The 22,853-nt window shown below is 40.2% G+C and overlaps 4 protein-coding genes across 5 annotated transcripts; 1 reads left to right on the plus strand and 3 right to left on the minus strand.

Moving 5' to 3' along the window:
- Window positions 1-921: 921 nt before the first annotated feature.
- Window positions 922-2,565, minus strand: LOC141838132 (protein PSK SIMULATOR 1-like). Its single transcript, XM_074725529.1, has one exon. It carries the CDS (start codon window positions 2,563-2,565, stop codon window positions 1,165-1,167), a length of 1,401 nt encoding a protein of 466 aa, XP_074581630.1. The 3' UTR covers window positions 922-1,164.
- Window positions 2,566-3,187: 622 nt separating this feature from the next.
- On the minus strand, window positions 3,188-4,006 carry LOC141841644 (uncharacterized). Its single transcript, XM_074729825.1, has 4 exons — window positions 3,752-4,006; window positions 3,573-3,683; window positions 3,385-3,465; window positions 3,188-3,262 (listed from the first exon to the last, which is right to left on the minus strand). The coding sequence occupies exons 1-4, from the start codon at window positions 4,004-4,006 to the stop codon at window positions 3,188-3,190; spliced, it is 522 nt and encodes a 173-aa protein (XP_074585926.1).
- A 1,432-nt stretch (window positions 4,007-5,438) lies between these two features.
- On the minus strand, window positions 5,439-18,326 carry LOC141838131 (serine/threonine-protein kinase D6PKL1-like). 2 transcript variants are annotated; one of them, XM_074725526.1, is made up of 3 exons: window positions 18,271-18,326; window positions 15,915-17,634; window positions 5,439-6,709 (listed from the first exon to the last, which is right to left on the minus strand). In XM_074725526.1, the coding sequence occupies exons 2-3, from the start codon at window positions 17,489-17,491 to the stop codon at window positions 5,860-5,862; spliced, it is 2,427 nt and encodes an 808-aa protein (XP_074581627.1). In that variant the 5' UTR covers window positions 17,492-17,634; window positions 18,271-18,326; the 3' UTR covers window positions 5,439-5,859. The 2 variants fall into 2 exon arrangements, with proteins under 2 accessions (XP_074581627.1, XP_074581628.1); XM_074725527.1 differs by having other exon boundaries at window positions 18,293-18,325.
- Window positions 18,327-19,702: 1,376 nt separating this feature from the next.
- On the plus strand, window positions 19,703-22,571 carry LOC141837039 (phosphatidylinositol 4-kinase gamma 4-like). The gene is made up of 3 exons (XM_074724518.1): window positions 19,703-19,722; window positions 19,952-21,086; window positions 22,025-22,571. Exons 1-3 carry the CDS (start codon window positions 19,703-19,705, stop codon window positions 22,400-22,402), a joined length of 1,533 nt encoding a protein of 510 aa, XP_074580619.1. The 3' UTR covers window positions 22,403-22,571.
- The last annotated feature ends 282 nt before the right edge of the window (window positions 22,572-22,853 follow it).

Below are 22,853 nucleotides of genomic sequence, written 5' to 3' on the forward strand. Positions count from 1 at the left end.
TCGACTGAACTCTTTAAGTTCAGAAAACTTTATTTTTCGGCAAAATAAAATTAGGACAAATACAAAAATATAAATTTGTAAAGAGTAATGATACTCAGCATGAACAATTAGCATGAAAAGCTAACATGACAGGCACATAGGGCTGGGTCACCTGCATGCAGTTGGATCCCACTTCCATGCCTATGTCTGTCATGCTAATTTCTGTCATGCTAATTTTTCATGCTAACTTTTCATGCTGAATATCATTACTCATTTGTAAAATAGAGTTAGGATAATTTATTTATGCATGAATTAATTGATCTCAACTTAGAAACCTCTTCTTTAGTCGGATCATCGCCTAAAGATTTTGTCCTAATTAGGATACGTCCTCACTACTTCAATAAGCAGTAATGTAAAATGTTGTTCTTTGATTGATCAAATACCCTGGTCCAATCAACCTTGCGCAGTTGATCAGAAATCTTATTTCGATCACGTTTGTTTGAAATTTATTCTTTCAAGACTTTTTTATTATCTAAGGTTCATTCCTTTAGAAATTTTCACTTGTTAAGCATCACTTTTGATTTGTTTAAATTTTTTTCTTATCAAACATTTGATCATTTTTAATTTATCTGAATTTTTTTTCTTATCAAGTATATGGTCATCCTTAATATTTTTTTCCTTTACCAAACATCCGATAACCCTTGATATATTTAGATTTCTTTTTATTAGTCATCCGATCAATCTTAATTAGACTGATCTTTTGATAAAGTCAATATTAATCAAATTTCATTAAATATGTTGTCAAATAAATATCAAAAGAGATAATATATTTAATGAAGTTTTCCTGCTGGTCATGCCCAAAAATTTTTGACTGTGATGGGAGGAAGAGACCACATGTATTAATCATTAAGTATCATCTCAAAAATCAAAATGCAATAAGAAAGAAAAAGAAAAGAAAGAAAGAAAAAAGAGTTTTCCAGCTGTTTCAGTCTGCATGCCACTCCAGATACCAACACCAGACTCTGCACTTGAACTACAAAAACATTCGCCGGCGATGGACAAAGTAGTGTGTAAGTTCCATTAGCCTCACCTTATCGACGTTTTGTTAATTTACGAACAATCAAGGCGGAGGTGGTCATCTTGTTTTCCGGCGATTTTGAAGCTTGATTTCTTCCGTCGGCGCGATCACACTGCCACAGCTCTCTCGTTGACTTCCCTTCTGTATCTCCACAAGAAGTCCAAGCCCACGAGCAGCTCCACGATGGCTTCCTCCGTCTTCTTCTGGTCTGCGAAGTAGAGTGTCTGTACCAGGCAGACATTGTAGCTGGGGACCAACCTTTCCTGCTCGAAGTTCCGCTCCAGGTGCCACTTGACCGTGTTCTTCGCTAGCGGCGCCAGCCACTCCAGGGTCCTGTCCATCGCTGCCCTCTGCTCCGCCGCCATGTCCGGATCGAGCGGAGTAGGGACACTAGCTTTTGGCTTTAGCCTGCCTCGCAGCGAGGTTTTCATGCTCGAGGTCAGCATGCTGTAGAGCTCGTCTCTCTCGTAGGGATCGATCAGACATGGCGATGCGGCATGCTTCTGGATCGCGAGGATGACGCGGGCGAATTGCGGTGCAAGGGCAGCGGCGCCGATGGTCGCCGGAGGAGCATTTGGCAACCCGAGCCTCGGCTCCAATGTCGACGTGAGGAGGGTCTTGTTGACCATGTCGGTTTTGATGCTCCAGGTGGGAGGAAGTGAGCTCCCTCTGCCGGGAACGGGGAAACACTGCCCGGCGAACACCTGATCCGCGCTTGCAACCGGCGAGCGTAAAGAAACGGGAAGGCCGGAGGCAGCGGGTTCCTCTGCCTCCAGCTGGCCTCCGAACGCGTGCCTGATCCGGCTGACGATGGAGAACAGAGAGCGGCCCAGCAGGCGAGTGACGTAGTCGAAGGTTCGAACCCAAAGCGAGTCGTCGCGAAGGAGCTTCACCTGCTGCTTCTGCCACAGGACTTTGGTCTTGAGTTCAGCGACGGCTCCGGGGTGGAGGCGGCAGGCGTCGGGGTTGGCCACCGTCAGCTGCAGATTCTGTTCGAGTTCCGACATGGTCTGGAGCTGCCGGTGCAGGTAGACGCCGACCAACACGAACCGCTCCATCTTCTTCACCTTGTGCTCCATCTTCCTCCCGGAGTACTCGAAGCAGAGAGGGTCGGCGCCGTTCTTTACGAGATCGGCAAACGCGGCGTCGAAGCCCTGGAGAAGGGGATCGGTGCAGCGTCGGGAGAGGCGGGAGACGGCGCCAGCTAGGACAGCGAGCGCGTCGGTGATCTCCGCAAGGACGAGCGAAACGATCACGTCGTCCTGCTGGGAAACGAGGCGGCGGACGCCCTCGTGGCGGAGGGCGACATTGCGGAGGCAGGTGAGGCGATCGTCCTCTAGGGCGCGCCAGAGTTGAGCAGCCTTCGACATGAGGACGGAGACCTCGAAAGAGAGAATCCCGACGGCATTAGGCTTCTCCCGCCCGCCGGCATAGCCCTTCCGCGGCCGGCGACCGCTCGCGAGGCGCCCCACCCGACCCAGCAGCGACTCCGGCCTCCCCTTCCTCATGCGCCACCACCGAACCAGACACAATCACAACTCACTCGACCGCGTCGATCGAATTCATCCCCCACCACCCTCACCCTCTCGATCGCTCTCCTCCTCCGACGCTGCAGAGAAGGCAAGGAGCGAGCAAGAGGCCCAACTATAAAGAGCAGAAGAGCATGCGAGGAATCATTCGCCATGAGAACATCGCCGAGGCGGAGAGGATCCCGCGGCGGATGTCCGCGGGCGCGAATTGGCTCGGCCTGCTTTTGTTTGGTCTTCCGGTGGCACGCGTCCCCGTCCTCTCTTGCTCGTATCGCCCGCAATCTAGAAACGCCCACGTGGTCGGGGGCTCTGTCCAGATTCGTCATCCAAGATTTTCTTTTTGCCCGGGCCAAATCCAAGCATAGATACGCCCATAAACAATTGGCGAATATTCTCGGCATCTCGATCGGTGCGGACCACGACGGAGCTTGGTCTTTCAAATGACTATGATTGGCATTTCAAATGACTATTCTTATAATCTTTCTTTTGATACAAACTCACCCATGAAACCACACAATCCAATCAAACGAAAAACAGAAGAAGAAGAAAAAAAAATAAACTCACTTCAAATCCATAAACGATATGTACAATTGTGATAGATTTATCGAATAGAGTCGATTGACTTGCTCAGCTCCTCGAGCTTCTTCATCCTCAGTCTTTCACTCTCGCTGACCAACTACTTTGCCATCAAAAGATTCAATCAGAGCTCACATATATAGCTCCATGACATGTCGGAAACAACAAGAAAATTAATGCTAAAGTTGTGATATAATTAGGTATCGATGATGAATGGTTCACCTCCATTAGTTTGTCGACTAGTTGTGCCTTCTCCCTGTTCTTGTCGCCGAATGCTTCGCGAGCATGAATGTATTCTTTCTCCTTAATTCATGAGGTAATATATGAAATTGATAGCAAATTAAATACAGAAACAAATAAGAATTGAAACAATTCTGAAGGAATATATATATATATATATATATACATGCCTTCTTGAGGCAATTCTGGCTCAGGAACTTCAGCTCACGGTTCACCATGTCGATCTTCTTGCGCATAGCTGACACTTGCTTCCTTGTTGGATCAAGCATTGCTTCAAGTTCCTGATGAAGAAGAAGAGAAATGCTCATGGTCCACAAATTTAATGTTCCTTGTTGTAATATGCACTTACTTTTCTGATCACAGCCAGCCTTTTGCTCTCCTCCTCAACTCTGCCCAATCTCGCAAACACCCTTTCTTTGATCTCCATCTTCTTCCTCTCAATCTGCTCTTCCTTGGCTCGGAAAGTGGAGAGAGTTGTTCTGGATGAAAAGGCCTCGTCCTCATCTTCCCTCTCTTCATCTGATGTGCCATCTCTCTGGCTGCGGGTAGAACTCATGATCCATAAACTCTGCTGCTGCTGCTGCTGCTGAGTTGGAGTTTGCATAGCTCACTTAATAGACCTTGCCTCCTATCTTCTGCTCCTCTTTATATAACACTGTTCTTCCTTATACAACTGGTTCTCAAAGCAATCCAAACAAAGACTAACAGTTTTAAAGTGAACTGACAAGCCTCTACCTAATCACAAGTGTTCCACATGCTTTCTCACTTGAAACCTTTTCATCTTAGTTGATCCTAAGCATTAGGTTGAGTTAGACCTTTAACAAAGTCTTGGTACAAATTAATCAATTTCAGTAGTGATTAAATGCCTGACAGTGAAGGGAAGGAATGGTGTCAAAGTGTCTTGTGGAAGGGAATGAAAAGGCTTGAGTAGAGTAGAATCTAAGTCTTTGTTGCTTGAGAACAAAACCGTAGAGGCCAAGGGAAGATGCAAACTGATCAGCTACCTCACAAGATCTTGACACAACTCTAAAGGAAGCAATAGATTTTCAACTGTGAATGTTGTCATTATCTCTCCACTAGCCAGTGTACTCGAGTCTTTCAGTTTCATCAAGCTTTTCATGATATCTTAATTGGGGCCTTAATACTAATTATCTAATCTTTTAGCTTGTAAAGAGGAAAATAATCATTGTATTCACCAAGGGAACACTTGAAAACTTTTCCTAGGATACATAGCCTTTCACCAATGTGAATCCTACTCCTACTTACATAAGAAAATATCCAAAATAAATTTCATAGATAGTTTGCTTGTATTTGTGGGCCCAAAACATCCTATCACCAACAAATATTATGTTGGTTCTACCCTTGTAATATAATTAGTGATAATCATAGTATTTTGATATTTGATTAATATGTTTAAGTTAAAAATTTTGATTTTACAAAGTAGTAAAAAGATTTGTAAGTCTAATTATGCATGCGATGACTTGAGATAAGTCAATATGAACTTACTGTTGAGTGGAGTTGAGCAAAGCTATTGTTTAAGGCACTAAGATAGAATTTTGATGAACATGCGACCCATGTAAATTGTTTGTGCGTATTGTAATTAATGAGTAGAGCATGTACGAATGTATAATATCCTAAGTTGAGGGCTTCATTGCCTAGAGTTAAATCTAGACGAGTTTGTGTCATAGTCAAGAGTCTATATATATAAATATATATATATATATAAAAGGATTTGATATGATCCATTAACTTTCACATCACCTCATGAATACTTAATCTAAATTAGAAGTGAGCAACATAAGATGTGCAGCTCAAGAGTAATATATACATATATATATACTTTACACAAGAACTAGTCATTTTATTCATTTACCAAGAGAGCTCTTCAAAATTTACCACAAGATATTCTTTCACCAACAAAGATCATACTTTCACAATCGTACACAAAGATATCCTTTCACTGATGAAACTTGTGCTTATACAAGTGCACTTAATCGAGGTACTTTCAAGAGAAAAAGCTACAAGGGGAGTCCCGGTTTTGCGTGTTAAAGCAGCCCATCCAAATTAATAGGATTGGAAAACAAAGTCAATGCTGACTTGGTACAGACATTTTATGGAGGGCAATATTAGTGCTCTACTTTTACCAACACAATGCAACATTATTCACTTACAGATACGAAGAAAAACGATACTGATTGAGCCTACATAGTAATAGTCGTTGAAGGATGGGATACACATGCCGTTTTTGTACACCCAGGCCAACTCTTTCATGACTAAATTCCAATCAATCAGCTGGTATGTGCAAGAAGAGTAGGGAACAAATGAGAACTGATGGAGCTCATTTTCTTAAACGCATACAAGTTATGAACAAGGAATAAAGAGCTTAGGCCTACATTTTATAGAAACAGGTAGGAACTGGAAGACTACAGAACTCTTCCATTGAAAGGACATCTTTTACTAAAACAACTCAAACTCCACATCATGTCTGTTCGACCTGAAATCAAGACACTTGCCTTCTTTTTTCTTGTGAATAAGCACAGGCGTCCCAAAATCATTGCTTTGGGACTCAGGTGGTGGCACGGAACGTATTAGCGCCCAATTTATCCCGGCAAAGAAAGGGTGTTGCTTAATCTCCGCAGCCCCTGTGACTGATCCCAGCCTATTTTCTGGCTCCTTAGCTAGGAGAGCCCTAATCAAATCTTTAGCATGAAAGCTAACACATGGGTTCTCAGGAAAACTTAAGCTCTGTGTCACGACGTTGGTTAATGTTTCATCATTTCCAAGCCCTTTGAAGGGTGTTCTAGCAAAAAGCAACTCATACAATAAGATCCCAAAAGTCCACCAGTCCACAGAACTCCCATGCCCATCGCCTCGAATGATCTCAGGAGCTAGGTATTCATGAGTTCCGACGAAGGAATTGGAACGTGCATCGGTGGGCTCCACCACAACTTGTGGAAGCAGTCTTACCTGGCCACCCATGTCAGATTTTTGTTTTCCTGTATTTGCTGCTGTGGAGGTCATCAATCGGGGTGTGAAACAAGAAACTTGAACACAGTATGGCCGAAGACAAAGAGGGTCAATGCAGCTATTTTCCACACAGGGACCTATGAGCTTCTTTGCGGATTCTTCTGAATCTAAGGATCTGAGCAGAGTGGGACTCACTGAGCACCTGAGAGACAAGTCAAAATCAGAGAGCATGATATGACCATCTTCACGAACCAGGATGTTTTCTGGTTTGAGATCCCGATAAATAACACCCAACATGTGCAGGTATTCCAAAGCAAGGAGAACTTCTGCAGCATAAAACCTGGTGTAATCATTGTCAAATGTGAGTGAGTAGTGTAAACAGATTCATGAAAACCATGATACTGTGAGCAAAAAGGAAATGCAAATAAAAACTGCAGAATAACATTTTGTCTTATATACAGAAATCGTTAGCGTAACTGCTCAGGTGCATCCAGAACTTTTAAGTACAAGAAAAACTATGCTTTCAGAACCACATAAATTAGTTGACTAAGATAGTTTTTGGTTTGATAATTATCTTTTTTTAGATCATACAAGATTTAATTCCCAGTTTGATCATCATTTTAGGTATATGATTATTTCTTTCCTAGAGCAATTTTAGTTTATTTAAAATTTTATTTGGTTTGGAGTCTGTAAAAGGAGCACCCAAACCCCATGTTAATCATCTTTTACATAATAAAATTTCTTCTTCGTTAATTTGTTCTCTAGTGTGAGAATATTTGTTCTGTTTAAGACTCTTGATCCTTGATGTTACATCAATTTTGGATCAAGGCAGCCTCATCCTGCATCAAATGGTTTTGGGGCCAAATTCCTAATTCGGTTCATGATTTGGTGTTTGATACCTTCAACGTTCTCTCTTCTCTGTTCCAACTCCATGTCATTCCAATTCTTGCTGCTCTAGCACCTACAAAAAACCTGCTTCCATCATCTGCCCCATCAACATGCATACTTCTCCTTTTGCATCAATCTGCAACTCACATCTTCTCATTCTCTCTTTGCTCATCTTTTCAGTCCGCCTCTCCTTTTCTCCTTTTGGATCAATCGACGACTCTCACAGCCTCTTGCAAACCCGTCACTATGGAACAGATCCACTTCTGCACTCCCAGTTTGGCCACCAAGCATCTGACACCTAAGGACTCGAACTGCCAACCCTCGAAGGGTCCTTCCCCACTAGAGAGAAGGCTTCAACTTCCTCTGACTAAAAGTCTTCCAATTACACACCACACTCCAGAACAAATCACACCTATCCTCCTCTAACCTTTTCACTTCCACAAATCTTATCACAACCAACCTAACCAAATTCGTTCATGCTCTAGTACAAACAAAGCCTTCCCAACTCTTTAACTCATGAGAGGGGTGAAGGTTTCCTCTTTACCCTTCCCTCTACTCAAGGGAATTTTCCTTTTTCACTGGAAGGAAAGATGCAATTGGTAGTTCCTGCAAATCCACCATCTCCACTTTTGCAGCACCTGTAGCTCCCCAACAACCCATGCCTATTTTTTCCACTAATATGTTTAACCCCAGTGAACCAACATTTATACCGGACAGTTGTGGCCACCACCAGATCATCTCCCCTTAGTCACCTTCTTCCTCCACAGCCCTTCTCTGCCAGGATAACCTGGCCCAAGAACCTTCACTCTGTTCTTTGTTGGTGGTTGCACTCACAAGCATTAGATTCAGATCTAGCTCCCCCTTGTGACTATGACTGCAGCCAATGAAACTTGGGCTCCTGCAACTACAGATTGAAGTCGACGCTCAGAGCTCCTATTGCAGCACCTTGCCCTCGATCAGAACCTTAGACCCCTACACACATCATGTAGTTGTCTACTACAAGCCATTTGAATCATCCCAGCCAAATCCACACGATGGCAAACCTCCATCCTTAATTCATCAAAGATCATAGAGAGATTCAAAATTTACTCCATTTAATTCCCATGCATAGCATTATATCTTATTCATCAAGAAAATACCAGCTGCATAATCTCTTAACCTTTTTCCAGTTTAGCCATCATCCACATTATATTTTAGTCTCTGACCTAAACTCATCGTGTTGAAAATAAATTGACTATCACTCTTAATTTATCGCACTATAGCATCATTCCTAGTCAATATTCTTATACCGATATAATAAGAGAAGTGCCAGCATTGCTAGTGAATGTATGAGAGATAAAGCTTAACATTTAAGAGTGAGGAAAATAAAACCAATACAAATTATTATGAGTGAGGATCATAAAACCAACTATATGAAGGATGAACCTAGATTCATGTGAACAATATTACACCAGTAGACTAATTTTAATGAATACTATTATTTATCCACATAATTCTATGAATAGCAAGCACACCGGCTCACGATCACATTATTCGATGTGTTAGAGAAGAATCATATTATTTCCTAGAACAATATAGGCCTAGACATGTTAGGGTAAATGCCTGTAACTTTAATAGGTGATTAAACTCAAATGCATTTCTTAACTAGCTAATTGAAATAGAAGACTATTTTAGAGATATAACATGACCCTTACTCTTATTCAGGCCTACCATAATAAGCTAGGAGTGGAAGCCATCTTGTAATGACTCGAGATGAAACAAATACTAACTGATAAATAAATTCCCAATTTTTTATGAGTGAATGTATAATACATTGTAGATTTTAAAGCAATCATTTTTAAGTGTGAAAAAATGTCGATCCTAGTTTGAAAAATTATATTGCAATATTAGGGAAGATGAAACCTCGACCATTTATTGATTCATGAGTGGACTTAGGCCACTAATTCAAAAGGAAGACAATTTATTTTCATTTACTTCAACAGAAGTCTACAATAAAGCTACAGATATTGAACTCTACCTTGAGTATAAGAAAACTAAACACAAAATTTTACAAAATGAAAGAATAAAGCTCTAGTTGAAAAACATATCATTTTAAAGTGGCACATATAAAATCAACACCCAAAGGCCCCTTGACCCCTCCAATTCACCTAAAAATTAAAGGGTCTTTAATTGAATAACGTGATGAAAGTCTAAATACATCATAGGATGATTTGGTCTTTTTTACTAAGGTTTAAAGTATTATCTTGTACTAGATTTTCAATCTGTATCCATAATAGTACAATTACAATATCTTATCATACCGACATTCAGTGCACTTGAAAGGATACTTAATTTAACTCAAATGAGTTTTAATTCTATAATACCGCTTATTTAACTTATTTACCTCTAGATAAAAAAAAGATAGTCCGGTGCACTAAGCTCCTGCCAATGCGGGATTCCAAGAAAGAGTCGGACCACATTAGATCTATTGTACGTAGCCTTACCTTATATTGCAAGAGGTTGTATCCGCGACTCGAATCAATGAACACAAGATCACACGATAACAACCTAACCGTTGCACCAAGACTCTCCTTTAGCTTATTTACCTCTAGATATAAGCATATAACATTTAGAAAGTCACTTGAATTAAAATTTTAAACTATAAAAATAATTACATACATCTCAACTAATCATTATCACCAACTAATATAGAAATGAGTTCCGTGCATCTGATGAGAGCATTGGTTCTTGTAACATCATAATGAAATCAAAACCACAATTTTTTAAAATTATTGTAATTGATTTTACCACATATCAATAAATATATCTCGATTAACCATTAGGCATTGAACTTGGACTAACATCATTCAAATTAAAATAGGCATAGATACAAGATATGGATACATCTTGATTTCTTCAATCCGGTGTTACCTTTTGTTGTTGGTGGTGCTTTAGTTATTATTTTTCCTCCTCTTATCTCCTCTCTTTTTATAGTATATAATGCCCTCATAGCGATCAACAGATGTAATTAAAGGACAAGACATAGTACAGAATCTTTTGTCTCATAAATTTTAAAGATGGGAACTATGTAAAAGTGGATGTGTGGCATTTACAGATGACACAGTGTAGGTATGAGTAATTGTCAAAATGATACGCCGTGATCAGCCAAGTGATATCAACCATAACTTGACTAAGCTTTTGTCCATAAGACCACCAACCTTATTATCCAACTAAGCAACTCTTCCTCAATAAGGAATAATTAATTAATTAAACCTCAGTACATTATCTTAGAAGATCCCTCCGATGAATACATTAAACGAGCCCCTTGATGGCGTAATCTTAAAAGAACAAGAATATTCTATTTATGCTCACAAATTAGACTCATTTGCACTTATTCTCAAGAGCTAAAAGAGGAAAATGGACACAATGAAATTAGACCGTATACCTTTATTTAATAATTACCAAATCAGTTAAGCCATTCACTAGTATATGTATCTGTATTATTATGATTCTAAAGCTTGTCACACTAGAGAGTAAATCCTATTGTTCAATTATTTCAAACACTTGCCAAGACAAAGAAAAAATTAGATCAATTAATGATTATTATAAAGTACCTAGTGATACAACAAGCATTTTATGTTCATGGTCTTAATTGTCTCCTACAAATCACCTAAAAAACCTTCTAGTCTAATTTATTTAGTCATATTATTAGAAAAATTAATATTAATGTGTATTTATTTCACTTACTTTTATTATTAAATATTAGTTTAATTTTTCAACTAAAAGATAATTCATCATCAATATTGCCATTTTCATACCATATGATTATCATGTACAATGCATCACACACCCTCTGACATTTACATAAAGATGTGTGTCTCCGTCCCAGCAAAGACCCTTAGGCTGCGTTTGTTTCCGGAGACAGGGACACAAATACAGAGACAGAAATAGGATTTCTGTCTCCGCCCCCGTTTGATTTTGAGAGACAGAGACAGAAAAAGGATTTTTGTCTCCGTCTCAGATAGAATTTCTGTCCACTTTCAAACTGGGGACACTGAAATGGAGACGGAGACAGAATTTCTACTCATCTCCGCTTCCGGCACCGTCACGCCGCCGTCCGATCACCGCCGACGGAGACCATTGTAAATGCGTCCCTGTCTACTGTATTTCTGTCTCTGTATTTCTTAAACCAAACGCAGCCTTAGGCTGCGTTTGGAAACGAGGGACAGTGACAGAAATACAAAAATACAGAAGACAGAATATAAATTGTATCTGTCTTATGTTTGGTAATACAAAATACAGAAACAGAATCTCTAAGTTAAAAGACTAGATTACCCTTTGTAACCCTTAACTTTACCTTCCTGTTGCTCTCTTCGTCCTCCGCAACGCACCGGCTTCTTCCCTCCGCACCGCGTCGCCTTCCGGAGCCGATCGCCTCCGCGGCCTTCTCTCTTCGTCCTCCGCACTGCACCGCCTTCTTCCCTCCGCACCGCGTCGCGTTCCGGAGCCGATCGCCTCCGCGGCCTTCTCTCTTCGTCCTCCGCACCACACCAGCTTCTTCCCTCCGCACCGCGTCGCCTTCCGGAGCCGATCGGAGAAACTGTGATTTATTCTTTTCTCATTGAGAATCTTGGTAATGTCTCAAGATTTAAACTGTGATTTTAGCTAGATTTATAGTGCCTTGTCAGATTCTTTATATACTACTTTATGGAACTAATTTTCAAGCTTGCTGCCGACATCTTGATAATGAAGTTCAACTCTAAGCGGATTGGAGAAGATAAATTTTGGGATTATAGAGATAATTAGTTATTCTTTTCTTATTGAGCATCTGTTCATAATAACTTAAGATTAAGGTAGTGTTATCATTGGGTTGTTGTAGGGCTTATGCTTTCTAACTTCTGCATGATTAATTTTGTACAGTGATTAATTTTGCACAGTGATTAATTTTGGGATCTTCATGCTCATACTAATCATCCAAACACCTGATCCTAATTTTAGTTTTATTGGTAGAAGACCAAAACCAAAAAATATCAACTTGATCAGGTCAAGGTATTTCGTTGGGACTATTAGCAAGGACGAGAGGAGAGGATGTTTAAGGACCACAACATCCTTCATCCATTCTGACCACTCCCTTTCCCCTAAAAAATAAAGAAAGAAAAGACGAGACTTTCCATGTTCACTCGGTTTACTTTTGACCCTCTCCAGAACAAACAAGAATGGCATTCAAGCCAAGCCAGCTCCCGTCTATCAATAGAGATCTTGAATAAGAAGACAATAAACTAAACAACTGCGACAAGAATGGAAGAAAGAGATGGGCGGTGTGGGTAGGGTAGAAGAGAACCGGGCCTCATAGGCTGCGTTCGAACGAATAGGAACTAACATTGAAAGAATAACTAACAGCAAACGGATTACTTAAGCAAGATCATAACACATCAAACGAAAAGTTGCAAACTTCCAAATTGAATACAGCGATCAAGAAAGAAGAGAGATCGAGCAAGACTCACCGGTAGTCCCTGAAGTGCGGCACGTCTTCGAGAACGTATCCAAAGTCTGCTTCGACGAGCCAGGTGGAGGGTGGATGGTGCGAACGGTGGCGCGTCAAGTGGAGGGTGCGAACGGCGGCGCGTCAGGTGTAGGGTTGAGGGTGCGAAGGTGCCCTTCCTTTGACGAGCCAGGTGGAGGGTGGAGGGTGGAGGAACGGCGGCGCGTCAGGTGGAGGGTGCGAACGGCGGCGCGTGAGGAAGGGGTGCGAAGGTGCGAACAGCTGAGGGTTTAGCTGAGGGTTTTGTGGGTAAAATGGTAATTTAATTTCTTCTGTCTCCGTCTAAAATCCGCTGTCTCCGATTTTCAAATGGACAGAAAAAGGGCTCAGTTGGCGACGGAGACAGAGACAGAAATTGATTTTTTGTATCTGTCTCTCATTTCCAAACGGGGACAGAGACAAAAAATCAAAACTGTCTCTGTATTTCTGTCCTAAGGCTGCGTTTGGAAACGGGGACAGGACAAAAATACAGAGACAGTTTTGATTTTTTGTCTCTGTCCCCGTTTGGAAATGAGAGACAGATACAAAAAATCAATTTCTGTCTCTGTCTCCGTCGCCAACTGAGCCCTTTTTCTGTCCATTTGAAAATCGGAGACAGCGGATTTTAGACGGAGACAGAAGAAGTTAAATTACCATTTTACCCACAAAACCCTCAGCTAAACCCTCAGCTGTTCGCACCTTCGCACCCCTTCCTCACGCGCCGCCGTTCGCACCTTCGCACCCTCCACCTGACGCGCCGCCGTTCCTCCACCCTCCACCCTCCACCTGGCTCGTCAAAGGAAGGGCACCTTCGCACCCTCAACCCTACACCTGACACGCCGCCGTTCGCACCCTCCACCCTCTACCTGACGCGCCGCCGTTCGCACCATCCACCCTCCACCTGGCTCGTCGAAGCAGACTTTGGATACGTTCTCGAAGACGTGCCGCACTTCAGGGACTACCGGTGAGTCTTGCTCGATCTCTCTTCTTTCTTGATCGCTGTATTCAATTTGGAAGTTTGCAACTTTTCGTTTGATGTGTTATGATCTTGCTTAAGTAATCCGTTTGCTGTTAGTTATTCTTTCAATGTTAGTTCCTATTCGTTCGAACGCAGCCTATGAGGCCCGGTTCTCTTCTACCCTACCCACACCGCCCATCTCTTTCTTCCATTCTTGTCGCAGTTGCTTAGTTTATTGTCTTCTTATTCAAGATCTCTATTGATAGACGGGAGCTGGCTTGGCTTGAATGCCATTCTTGTTTGTTCTGGAGAGGGTCAAAAGTAAACCGAGTGAACATGGAAAGTCTCGTCTTTTCTTTCTTTATTTTTTAGGGGAAAGGGAGTGGTCAGAATGGATGAAGGATGTTGTGGTCCTTAAACATCCTCTCCTCTCGTCCTTGCTAATAGTCCCAACGAAATACCTTGACCTGATCAAGTTGATATTTTTTGGTTTTGGTCTTCTACCAATAAAACTAAAATTAGGATCAGGTGTTTGGATGATTAGTATGAGCATGAAGATCCCAAAATTAATCACTGTGCAAAATTAATCACTGTACAAAATTAATCATGCAGAAGTTAGAAAGCATAAGCCCTACAACAACCCAATGATAACACTACCTTAATCTTAAGTTATTATGAATAAATGCTCAATAAGAAAAGAATAACTAATTATCTCTATAATCCCAAAATTTAGCTTCTCCAATCCGCCAAGAGTTGAACTTCATCATCAAGATGTCGGCAGCAAGCTTGAAAATTAGTTCCATAAAGTAGTATATAAAGAATCTGACAAGGCACTATAAATCTAGCTAAAATCACAGTTTAAATCTTGAGACATTACCAAGATTCTCAATGAGAAAAGAATAAATCACAGTTTCTCCGATCGGCTCCGGAAGGCGACGCGGTGCGGAGGGAAGAAGCCGGTGCGGTGCGGAGGACGAAGAGAGAAGGCCGCGGAGGCAATCGGCTCTGGAACGCGACGTGGTGCGGAGGGAAGAAGGCGGTGCGGTGCGGAGGACGAAGAGAGAAGGCCGCGGAGGCGATCGGCTCCGGAACGCGACGCGGTGCGGAGGGAAGCAGGCGGTGCGGTGCGGAGGACGAAGAGAGAAGGCCGCGGAGGCGATCAGCGCCGGAAGGCGACGCGGTGCGGAGGGAAGAAGCCGGTGCGGTGCGGTGCGGAGGACGAAGAGAGCAACAGGAAGGTAAAGTTAAGGGTTACAAAGGGTAATTTAGTCTTTTTAACTTAGAGATTCTATTTTTGTATTTTGTATTACCAAACATAAGACAGATACAATTTATATTCTGTCACTGTCTCCACTGTCTTCTGTATTTTTGTATTTCTGTCACTGTCCCTCGTGTCCCTCGTTTCCAAACGCAGCCTTATTGAGTGATTTTTTTCTCTTCTTTTCTTTAGTTTGTTGTGTGCCACTATATGTGTTGCCTCAAGCAAAACACCAGTGGTGGGATTTATCATCTAGAGACTTATCTCAATGCTTGACATTCCTTTCTTCTTTCCTTCTCTTTTTTCTATTGTGTGATGTTGCATGCACCATAGATTAAAATGCCAATTGAGTCAATCAACACAGACTAAATTTACCATTCCCCGCCCATTGGCATGCAAATTGCATATTGTGACAGGGTGGACAAAGGCGAAAGATGAAAATTATGTCGGCACAGGCACTACTACAAGAACTGCATTCCTCCATGAGCACTCATAGGTGACGAAGCACAACTACGATTCCTTCTTCACGGTACACCTTTGTACATCTCTTCCTCCTCTTTTGACAGCAAGGCAATGACCATGAAAACACGTGAAACCTTCCACTACCTCCTCTCCTTCCCCCTTCTTCTGTTGCCTCTTTTGGTGTTTGACACACCTCAGGCACACCACTCAGCACATAGCACCACTTTGTTGAGAGTATAAGTGTTGTTAGGTTATTAGTGTAGTGGGTTTGGTCCCACATTAAGATTTAAGGTTTAGGGTTTTATATTAAGTGAAAAACAAATGAATAACAGTGCTTCCATGGGTACCCATGTGTCTGTTTCTACATGTCCATCATGCTGTGGTTTAGATGAAGCTACATGAAAACAAAACAAAAACAATAGCTTTGAAGATGAAATTGCATTACTGAAGTAAATCATGCACCAATTCAATCTAAATACCTAGCTGCCGGCTCAGAGAAACTCCTTCCAGGTTGTTTTTGTCGCAAAACATGCAAATCACCACCTGGACAATATTCCATAACTAAACATGAGAGGTTATCTGTTGTAAAATGAGAGTAGAGTGTAGGAAGAAATGGATGGTCTAGCATTTCCAATATTTCCCTTTCGTTTTGCGTTCTGAGCAACTTTTTCCTGCTAACCAGAAAGTCAATATCCATGACCTTCAAAGCAAACAAGCATTCAAAACCAACTAGTTCAGCAAGATAAACTGTTCCAATATCTCCACAACCAAGTCGCTTGAGGAGCTTAAAATCACTTAAATCCAATCTTGCTTGCTGATTTAAGATGTGACTAATGGCAACCCACCTCACATCCTTTGACATGTGAGGTCTACATCCTTTAACAATAATACCACTCTGATGGCTCTCTGCACTGAAGCTAGTGCTGCAACTATAATCGCAAGTGCTGCTTTTGGAACTATGGGAGCACTCCCCTTCTTCTTGTGATGTAGAGAATTCACTTGCTTTCACTCCACTGACTTGAGCACTACCGTAGGTATTTATTTTGGAAATAGTTATGCTTCCACCACAATCAATGTTTGTGGTGTTACTTTCTCGAACAGAATCCATCATGCCAAGTGCAGGGGAGATGGATTCTTTGGGACAACATGATTTCAATGCACATGAAGTAGTATCACTTTTATTAACTTCACTGCATTTGTTGGAACCACTAAGCACTGAATTTGGTTTGCATTTCGCTTTATTTTTAGTGAGAGTATTCCTATGTAATGAGTTTATTAAACGTGGAATCACAATAGGATTGCTCAATGAAGTAACAGCCTGTGGGCTAAATATGGATGGTTTGGAAACTGATTTGCCCTTCTTATCCCTCTTCCTCACTGCCAATTTACTTTCAAATGCTTCATCTGGTACAGATTGAAGTACATCTTGGATTCTGATTTTTGTTACAATAGGTTTATTGGGAACTGCAGATGAAGATACTGAAGAAACATTCTGATTACCTGACTCCACATGTTGCAGCTCACCATATGGAACTGGCTTATTTGACGAGTCTGCAGATACCTTCAGAGGTGTGATGGATATTTCAACCACATTTGCCTTTTCCCCATTTTGAAGAAACTCAGAGTCATTTGTTTGAACCAATACTGAAGCATAAAGCCTCTCAATTGTTACAGCTTCAGAGGCCCCTGATGACCTCTTCATAGCAGCCATCTCTGATGCCTGGGAAATGCATAATCTTCTCAAAGACTGTTTTAGGGTGACAGATTCTGGCATTCCTGTTCCTGATGATCGAGGTGCACCAACTCTGAGTGGCTTCTTCGAAACATTCTTATGCAACAAGTCAAACCCTGAATGACTAGAAGGACCAAGAACCCTTGATGTGGTCCTGAGATCTATTGCTCTTAAAAGTTGATCGAGTTCATCTTCCATATCTTGCCGTTTACCATCTCTTAGATTTGGTTTGAGCTTAGTACTAGAAATCTTTGATTCCTCATAGTAACTAACCAAATTTGGGTCTTCATTTGTCTCAACAATCTCAGAAGTACCACTAGACATATCGGATAATGGCTCAACTGACTTGAGAAAGAACAACCTCAATGGCGAGATCAGATATCAAATGAATAGATCTTCTCCTAGTAATCCATCTTGCAGTGAAGTTTAGTTGTGAGACACCAAGCAATGACCGAAATTTACTGTTTCTGCAATAAGATAACACTGCATTAGTTACAAGGACATAGAATGTGCTTAGGCACAAATTAAAAATAGCTGAGCCAAGAGATTCCGTGATTTTTTTTTAAAAAAAATGGCCTTTAAGTACATTTTTAAAAAAATTTGAGGTACATATGTGGGGCGTGTACTTCCACAATTATCTTTTCAGCTGTCTGAATTCAGGCATTCTCACATCAAAAAGAATCTGAACAGAAGTCTCATAAAAATTGTAACACGTCATCAAAACAAGAATCTTAATCTTAGCTACAATAATAATGAGATTAGACGCTGAGACATTTTTTTCTCGATTCTTTGACAGATTTCCCCTCCAAATCTACACACAGAACAGGCATTAAAACAAAACTACAGTAAGGTGCAGACAAAATTTCCTTTTTTGAACAGATCGATGCTGCAGCAGAGAACTTCTCATCATACGAAGTTAGACAAATTACGAACAAATTGCAACTAACAAGAAAGGGTATAAAAGGACTCAGTAGCCACTCACATTGCCATCGAAACTGAAACGAACGCGTCGGGAAGGAAGATATTGAAAAAATATATATAAAACGAGTGAAAACCAGCTGGAAGGAATCAACCGCGAGAGTAAGCGCAAGAAGAAAAGGAACCTGAAGCAAGAAGAATCCGTACAGATTCGCCGCCGATGCCGATGCCGATGCCGATGCCGATCTTGGTACGAATCGAGGGGCCAACTCTACTGTCCAATCAAGACCTCGAAGCGGAAGCCGAGGAGGACTGCGATCGATCTTGAAGGGAATCGAAGGATCCGCTTCTAGGGTTTAGGATAGAGAGAGAGAAGCAGTAGACTTAACGCATTTCACAAGGGCGAGCAGATCGCTGTGAAGGACGGAGAAGGGAAGAAAACACAATTAATAATTACGAAGTAAAGAAGAGAGAGATGGTCCCTATATATATATATAACTATTATTTATTATTAATAATTACTAAATAATGTTTGCAAAATTATTTAACTAGCAGTAAAAAAATGATAAATAAATTTAATAATGAATTAAATTAAAGTGAATAAGTAATGTGCAAGCTTATTAAAGTTTTTAGGATCCACAATTTATCAAAAAATACAGGGGCCGATCCGCAAATGTGAAAGAAAATTTTATTAAAAGGTGCACTTCAAATTTAATATTTTTCAAATATTCAGGATTTTGCCAATAATTTCTTAAGCACGTGAATTAATTCTTGAGAATATAGAATATGATGAATTTAATTGTTCTTTTAGCTAAAACACTTGATAATATTTTAGTAGTCAAAATTCGACCATAAAGGGGACAAGTTATTATTATTATTTATTTATTTTGCATTAAAAATTGCATTTCACAAAAATGTTGATTGCTTGACTTGAATTTATTATAAATAAATACATTCAAAGTAAGTGCTATTAATTTACTTAAAATATAATAAAAGGAAAGATGTTGAAATGATTGCAATGTGTGGCACACTAATTGTTTTTAGCTAACAAATTATTAAGTCCAACTAACCACGAAAAAGACGTAATCGGCGGGACCAAATCAAGCCGCCGACTAAAATTTAATCCAATTAAATAATTAAGTAATCGAATATGAAAATTTTTAAATTATGAATTATTATATATATATATATATATATATATGAAAAGTATAATTATAAGTGATAATAAAATAGTTGAATAAAATATAAATATTCAATCCTCGATATAAATATGAAAATAAATATAATAAATGATTCATTATCGTTCCTATTAATAGGATCATTTACTATTTGTAGTAAAATTGCAAAAGTTGCTATTTCTAAAAACCTTTTTTGGCCAAGTTGTGAATTCATTATTTTAAGGGACGCAGAGTGCCATAAGTAGGAAAAGTTCATTTTCAACCTCATTGTTTGCGTATTATTTTTAAAATACCTTTAAAAAGACTTATCATTTTCCTCTATTTGTAACAAAATAATGATATAATAATTTTTTTTTATTCTAAGAAAATAAAATGCAAATACTACCAACAGTTTGTTGATATAGTAATAGGCCCATAGATCAATAAGTCACACTGCGCAATGATCGATAAGCAATCATGGTTCAATTTTGTCGGCGAGAAACAACTCGTAGACAAATAGCTTACTTTCAACGAACAAGGATAAAACTTAAGGACGACGAGGAGTTAAATTTTTATTATTTTTTATTTTTATTGCTAAAGTCAAGCTTGCTCTCTGGAGGATCAGAGCAAGCTTCTGATCCCCCAGAGACTTGACTTCTGCGCCCACCTCATCAAGCTCTCTATCCATTGAGAAATTTTCCTCCTCCAGCCCGATACCTGTGTCTCAATTGCCTGTACGCATAACTCGATCCGGATGGATCAATAATAGCCTGGTCCGCGACTATAGGGTGGGCGATGGAAATGTTTTGCACCTTGTGGTTAGGCTCTCCGATCTCCGATATATCACTGTGAGAACTATCTCTGGGGAAACATATAATTTCCAAGTTGAACGGAACCGCAATGTTGGGTACATCAAGCAGCAGCTTGCAAAGAGGGATAAGGGTCTGGACGATGTCGACAACCATAAGCTCATATGTGATGGCGAGGAGCTTGATGATCACAAGTTGATTGATGATATCAGTAGGGAAAATGATTCTGTGATTCATTTGCTTATCCGTAAATGTGCAAAAGTTAGGACTAAACCTTTTGAAAAGGACTTTGAGCTGTCAATTGATGCCCCCACTGTGACGGAAAAGGATGGAACCCATGATCTTCAAATAGTTGCTAGGAACCTTCTGTACAAGGATTTGTGGATTGAGCCGGTTGTAGATCCAAAAGTTGAATTGTCTCCGTTAATTACAAAACTAATCAATTCTGCTTCCTTAGGGTTGGAGAGGGGTAATTTACCAATAATGTCTTCAGATGGCACGGGGGGAGCATACTTTATGCAAGATGATTCAGGTCAAGAGTATGTAGCTGTCTTCAAGCCAATTGATGAGGAGCCAATGGCTGAAAATAATCCTCGAGGACTTCCTTTGTCAACTAATGGTGAAGGGTTGAAGAAAGGGACACGTGTTGGAGAAGGAGCGATAAGGGAGGTTGCCGCATACATCCTTGATCACCCTGTTGGCGGGAAGCGTTTAGCTGATGAAGCAGGGTTTGCTGGTGTTCCTCCAACAGCCATGGTGCGATGCTCTGATACTGGTTTCCATTATTCTGAGGCGTACAACTGTGCGTCCAAGAATTTCAAGATTGGATCCTTACAAGCATTTGTTGAAAACTGTGGGAGCTGTGAGGATATGGGGCCTCGAGCATTTCCTGTGCAGGAGGTTCATAAGATATCTGTTCTGGATATTCGGTTGGCGAATGCTGATCGCCATGCCGGAAATATATTAATGTGCAAGAATGAAGAAGGACATACGATGTTGGTTCCCATTGATCACGGATATTGCTTGCCTGAGAATGTAAGTGCAGCATTTATTTTTGTTGCAGTAAAATGTTAATATTCTCTTTCTTGCTCTTTTTCAATCCTTAATGTCTGTCCTTCATTTGTCTCTATTTATCTTGATATTTTTATTCTTTTCCAAATTCATAAGCAAATTGTTAATTGATATATTGAGAATGTATATAATCTGCATTTGAGGCCTTATATTTGTTCTGCTTGTTGTCAATATAGCTATAAGCCTCTTGTACATTTCTCTTGAAGTTGATAAAAACGCTTATCTGATTTGATCTTATCAATAACAAGATCTGTCTACATGCTTACCAAGGATTATCAAGAATTCGAGAAGACTCAACCTGTCAACCACCTCACTGGATGCTTTCTCAACCGTTCGTCAAGTTTTCTCTCAAAAAATATCGTGCATCTTGATATCAAATCATCTTTCTAAGCACGTTGCTTCTTTCAAATTTCATTACCCTTGGGCCAAAAGCATGTTTCAAAATTACTGCTCAATTTTCCTGTTGGAGTTGTGAATGCATTATTTTGCTTACATTTTTGTTGCAGAAACTTTAACACACACAGACTCATTTATGTGCCCTCATTCTCACTTCTGTTATTATCAATAATTAGTCATATTTTTTGATTGTTACATAACAAACAATCTAACTACAATCAATCTGAACTCTGTTGCATGTGCATTATGTGCCTTACTATTGAGTTTGGTGCAATGCTATGTAGGAATAATCTTTTGTTTTTAACATGGGCTTTGCGATCTTTATTATCCTCTTTCAATCCGAGCTGTGCCTTGTTATCAAGTTTGGTGCAATGTTTTTAACATATCTGTCTAGCACGGCCTTCCTGATCATTATTTATTGTCTGCTTTGGATTGGAGACGATCAATTAATTTCTTTATTCATGTTTAGTATGCTACATTGCTGAGTATCTATGCCACTGTTTCAGTTTGAAGATTGTACATTTGAGTGGCTTTATTGGCCTCAAGCCCGTCAGCACTTCGATGATGCGACCATTAATTACATAAAAGCACTAGACGCTGAAGAAGACATCACACTTCTTAAATTCTACGGGTGGAATCTCTCGCCTGAATGTGCCGGTACTCTTCGCATCTCAACCATGCTCTTAAAGAAAGGAGCAGAAAGGGGGCTCACTCCATATGATATCGGAAGCATTATGTGTAGGGAAACAATTAACAAGGAATCAAAAATCGAGGAGATGATCCACGAAGCCAATGATGCTGTTCTTCCAGGCACTCACGAGGCCATGTTCCTAGAGATACTTTCTGAGATCATGGATCGTCACCTGGACAAAGTGAAAATGTAGATTTACCTGGTTATTGTTCCATGTTTCTTTGCAACAGGATCTAAACTTTAAGGTGGTTGTAAGTATGAAGGCCACTAAACTGAATGTGTTCATACGTTGTCTTTGTGGATTTGAATTCCCTGTAAGTCTTAGCTCTGCCCTACTTTGACTTTGAAGTTTGATTTTCGAAGTTTGATTGTGTCAATTGTATCACTTTTTGTTCCTTTGAAAGCCTTACATGTATTCATTTTTTCCATGCATCTGATGCACATTTACAAGTCTTCATAGAGTTGAGTTTTGTTTTTCAAGAACTATTTGCTTATTTGTTAGGATTTTTATTTACCTTTTTTTTCCTTGGCAGCTAATTTAATTCCTTAGACTTTTGCTGATATGGTTAGGATCTTGCCTAAAACTCGAATATCATTGATTACCAAGGTCTTAAAAAGAGAAATGATATAGAAAGATTAATACA

Source organism: Curcuma longa, chromosome 11 (genome assembly GCF_044706935.1).
Source record: "Curcuma longa cultivar G26 ecotype Majalengka, Jawa Barat chromosome 11, ITB_CL_G26_1.1, whole genome shotgun sequence".
Taxonomy (NCBI): Eukaryota; Viridiplantae; Streptophyta; class Magnoliopsida; order Zingiberales; family Zingiberaceae; genus Curcuma; species Curcuma longa.